Source organism: Arvicanthis niloticus, chromosome 30 (assembly GCF_011762505.2).
Source record: "Arvicanthis niloticus isolate mArvNil1 chromosome 30, mArvNil1.pat.X, whole genome shotgun sequence".
Lineage (NCBI taxonomy): Eukaryota > Metazoa > Chordata > Mammalia > Rodentia > Muridae > Arvicanthis > Arvicanthis niloticus.
The window spans coordinates 10978523-10983315 of record NC_133438.1 but is presented as its reverse complement, the minus strand read 5'-3'; the positions used below and the strand labels follow the sequence as shown (position 1 = coordinate 10983315).

The window sequence follows — 4793 nt, the reverse complement described above, 5'->3', positions numbered from 1 at the left end:
ATTTTTACTCAGTTTTCTGACCATCTATACCTCTCTTCTGTCCCCTCTAGTACCTGATACGTCTCTTTTATTTCCTCCCCCTCCTCTCTTGTCCCAGGTTCCCCACCTAAACCTCCTGAGGTCAACCTGTTTCCCCTTCAATGCAGGACTGAAGCATCCATACCCTAGTCTTCCTTTCTCCTAAGCTACATGTGGGCTTTGGGTTGTATCATGGGAATTGTGATTTTTTTGGGCTAATATCTACTTATCAGTGAGTACATACCCTGTGTGTTCTTTTGTGACAGGGTTACCTCATTCATGATATTTTCTAAGTTCTGGCCACTTACCTGTGATGAATATGAAAATTCCAACTCAATTCTTTATTTTTATTGATTTTGAAAAATAACATTTTTTGGTGGGTGGTGGTAGCAACCCACACAATTAATCCTAGCACCTTAATACAACTTTACTCTTGGATGGCAGAGGCAGGTGGATTTCTGTGAGTTCAAGGCCAGCCTGGTCTATACAATGAGTTCCAAGACAGCCAAAGCTACATAGTAAAATTCTATCTCACACCCTGTCCCCACCAAAAGAAACCAACCAGAAATGAAAACGTAAACCAAACAAATCACCACCACCACCAGCACCACCACCACCACCACAACCACCACCACCACAACCACCACCACCACAACCACAACCACCACCACAACAACCTCAATAGAAAAAAAAACCCAAAACTATCAAAAATCATTTTATTTATTTTTGGAAAACAGCATACAATGTATTAAAAATATCCACATCCCATTCCATCTCTCTGTCCAACTTCTGTCAGCATTCCCCAACACATCTCTTTCTTAACATATGCTTTCTTTTTTAAAAATTATAACTCATTTCACCCACTCAGTGTGCTCAGGTGTTCATGGGTCTGAAGCCATTCCCTGGGATGTGAGCAGTCTCCTGGGAGCCAGAGGTCTAAAGAAAATGACTCTCCTCTCAGAGTAGCCATCAAGTGCCAATGTACAATTGGGACTTCAGGGGCTTCTCTCTCATCCCTGCTTGGGTTTTAAACTTTATTATTATTATCATTATTATTTTATTATTATTATATCATCATCCTCATCATTTTAATCATCATCATCATTAATCCTTTGGTTCATTGAGACAAGGTTTCTCTGTGTAGCCCATTTTCACACAGTATGTTTTAGTTTTTTCCTTTCTACCAACTGCTCCAGGATTCCTCCTACATCCCTAGCCACTCAGCTTGATGCATGCTCGCTCTTGCTCTCTCTCTCTCTCTCTCTCTCTCTCCCCATTTGTGTGTCTCTCTGTCTCTCTCTGTCTCTCTCTCCCTCTGTGTGTTTCTTTGTCTCTCTGTCTCTCTCCCTCTGTGTGTCTCTCTGTCTCTGTCTGTCTCTGTCTGTCTCTGTTTGTCTCTCTGTCTCTCTCTCTTTTTCTCTCTCTCTCCCTCTCTCTCTTTCTCTCTCCAACCTCTTTCCAAAACAAAAGCAAAGAATCATAAACAAACTTGGCTGTTGTGAGACTCCATGTGTGTTCTGGGAACTGAACCTGTATCCTCTGGAAGAACAGCAAGTGCTCTTAAAGGATGAGCCATCTATTGAGCACCTCAGAACACTTTTCTCTTTTTTTTTATTTCCTGTATTTGAATATTTTGCCTGAATGAATGTATGTGTACCACACTTGTGGCTGGTGCTAGTGGAGGTCAGAAGAAAGGTCAATCACTTATTATTAAGGGATGGTGACACATGAGTGACTACCCCATCCCGAAAATTTTCATTTATTTATTTATTTATTTATTTATTTATTTATTTATTTATTTATTGACTTTATATTCTGATCTCAGCCACTTCCCAGGAACACACACAAACTCCTCCACAACTTACCCCTCACCTTCTCCACAAGAAGAAGAAACCCCCATGGATTACCAACTCACATTGGCACATCAAGTTATTCATGGTCCCCTACTGAGGCCTGACAAGTCAGTCCCACTAAGGGACAAGATGGAAAGGCAGGCAACAGTCAGGGACAGCCCTGCTTCATTTGTTTGGGGACCCACATGAAGACCAAGCTGCACATCTGTTATACATGTGTAACAGGTCTAGGTCTATCCCTTGTATGCTCTTTAGTTGGTGGTTCAGTTCTTTGAGCCCCCATGGGCTCCAGCTAATTGACTCTGTTGATCTGTGGTGTCCTTGACCCCTCTGGCTCCCTCAATCCTTTTCCTCACTCTTCCACAAGACTTCTAAACTCTACCTAATGTTTGGCTGTGGGTCTCTGCATCTGTTTCATCAGCCACTGGATGCCATTCTGGGATTTTAAAGTTTCTTGATCCTGTGAAGGTCACTATGTGTTCTAGGAGTTCCAGCTTGCAACAACAATGTCATGTCTAGTAGTTTGCACTCACAGAGCTCTTTCTTATTACAGCATTACAACCTTTATGAGCCTTCTTCCTTGTTCTCTCCTGAGACAAGATCTCCATGGGTTCTGAGTGTCATCAGTTAGTCTATGATGACTGTCCTGGGAGGACCAGAAATCCTACTGTCTTCACATTCCTATAGCTGCAGCTATAAACACATGCCCCTGTGACTTGGTCTTTACCTGGATGTTGGCGATCACACTCAGATACTCATGCTTGTGTAGAAACACCTGGCTGTTATCCTTTCAAATTCATATCCTCTTTTTTCATTAATTGTTGTCACTTTATAAGGAGTTGGTAGCATTTATGTATTTAGAAATACCTGCCCTCCACACACATACATAAAAATGAATGGAAAAAGAGGTCATGAAATTGAAAGAGAGCAAGAAGAAGATATACAGCAGGGTCTTCAAGGAGGAAAACAAAAAGGGAAATTGTCAAATTATGTCACAATTTCAAATATAGAAGAAATAACTAAAACCATACTAAAATAGTAAAAATAATTATTGGTGACTCAAAGCCAGCTATGATAAAAGGACATTCTTAAATAACTGCCATTTGTTCTATATAAAAGTCTTACCTACAGCAGCATTCGTGGTACTTGGTAGTTAAGAAACAGAAATTCATTTGTTCAATGTTTCAAAGGTGTTCCTTAGAACAGAAAACACTGTAAAATGCATAACCCAAACTCCAAATTGTATTTCAAAATTTTGATTAGAAGTATTTTAATAGCCAAAAATCAGAAAATAAATGTTGTTCAAAATATTTAAAATATGTTTATTTTGGACAAAGTGTCATAGTTTGAGTGGGTAATAAATATTAAAATTATTAAAATTATGTACATGGAGTTGTATTAAAAAAATGTTAACTACCTGAATTTTTAATAGTATACAGAATGTCTGAATTATAACTAATGTCATTTCAGGCATCCATGAAAATCAGACACTGTTTTAACACCAATAAAGTGTGGGTTTCAGTTTAGCCATGGAGTGAACTTTGAAAACAGGACATTTTCAGTACAGAAAATGAAGAAGTGCATTGCAAAATAACTTTATTATTCTTCATGAGTAAAAAAGGGCAGATGGTTGGGTAACATGTTGACAAAATCGCATTAATTGACTCCAGTCTTGGAATTTTATCATTAGTATAAAAACCATAAAGGGTCACGGAGTTGTTCAACCAATAAATGAACACAAAGCAGCTCACCAGAGACAGGATGCTGTGAGTGGCTTTGCGCTCAGGAGATGACTGGGAGGAGAGACTTGGGCTGTGGAGATGCTGGGCTCTCTTGCGGTGTCTGTAGAGGAAGATCACCATGTAGAGGCTGGCCCACATCATGACGGCCACAAAGAAGAGATCATGAGTGATGATGAGGCTAAAAAATGACCCTGAATTTTTTTTCCCAAAGTGCGTGTTTTGACAGTAACCATCTGAATATCCATGGCCAACATGGGAATTATTGGTTTTGGCCATTACCATGTCAAGCATATACCCATAGATAAGAAGATTAATAAGCCAGGAAAAAAGTAAGGAATAAAAAATCCATTTAGAGAGTCTAGGCTTAAGCCAAGCCCACTTAGAATTACTGGGAGTGATGGTGATGACTTGAAATGTGCTTAGAACAGAGGTGGTGCAGATGGACAGACCACGGCTGACTCTGAATGAAAACAAAATTGCCTTACAACTGGCATCGTCCAAAAACTTGGGTACTCCAAAGGATAACATGATATCTTTTATCAATGTGAATATGATTGTCAACATATTAACTATTGTCAGGTGCATGAAAACTAAATCTATCAACTTTTTAAAATGAGGCTTGAAGAAAAAACTGTATATATATAACATTAACAGTGCTGAGTTCCCTGAGACACCAAGACAAAATTGGAATATGAGAAATATCTGGAAGATGGCGTCACTTGGAAGCATGATGTTAAGGGGGGTCAGGATTTTTAGGTCTATAGTGCCAAATAAATGGATTGTATTTTAAAACAATTTTAAAATTGGCGTTTGTAGAAAAATATAATGAATGACAGCAAAGGAGCAAGAAAAGTGATGAAATGTCCAACTCTTTTCTTTCCTTTCTTCCTCCTCTTCCTCCTCCTCTTCCTTCTTCTCTTCCTATTTATCTTCCTCCTCCTCCTCCTCCTCCTCCTCTTCCTTCTTCTCTTCCTATTTGTCTTTCTCCTTGTCCTCCTCCTCCTCCTCCTCCTCCTCCTCCTCCTCCTCCTCCTCCTCCTCCTCCTCTTTCTCTTTGCTATTTCTTTTGGTTTTGCAAGTCAGGGATTCTCTGTTTTGCCCTGTGTGGAACTTTCTCTGTAGATCAGGCTGGCCTCAAACTCACAGAGATCCAAATACCTCTACCTCCGAAGTGCTGGTA

General features: G+C 39.7%; 1 protein-coding gene across 1 annotated transcript; it reads right to left on the bottom strand.

Moving 5' to 3' along the window:
- Positions 1 to 3394: 3394 nt before the first annotated feature.
- LOC143440690 (vomeronasal type-1 receptor 4-like) lies at positions 3395 to 4359 on the bottom strand. The gene has a single exon (XM_076927468.1). The coding sequence runs from the start codon at positions 4340 to 4342 to the stop codon at positions 3395 to 3397; it is 948 nt and encodes a 315-aa protein (XP_076783583.1). The 5' UTR covers positions 4343 to 4359.
- Between the last annotated feature and the right edge of the window lie 434 nt (positions 4360 to 4793).

What these genes read in the sequence shown, in the direction of transcription:
- LOC143440690 (XM_076927468.1), bottom strand. Translation starts at nt 4,342, where the DNA reads ATGCTTCCAAGTGACGCCATCTTCCAGATATTTCTCATATTCCAATTT.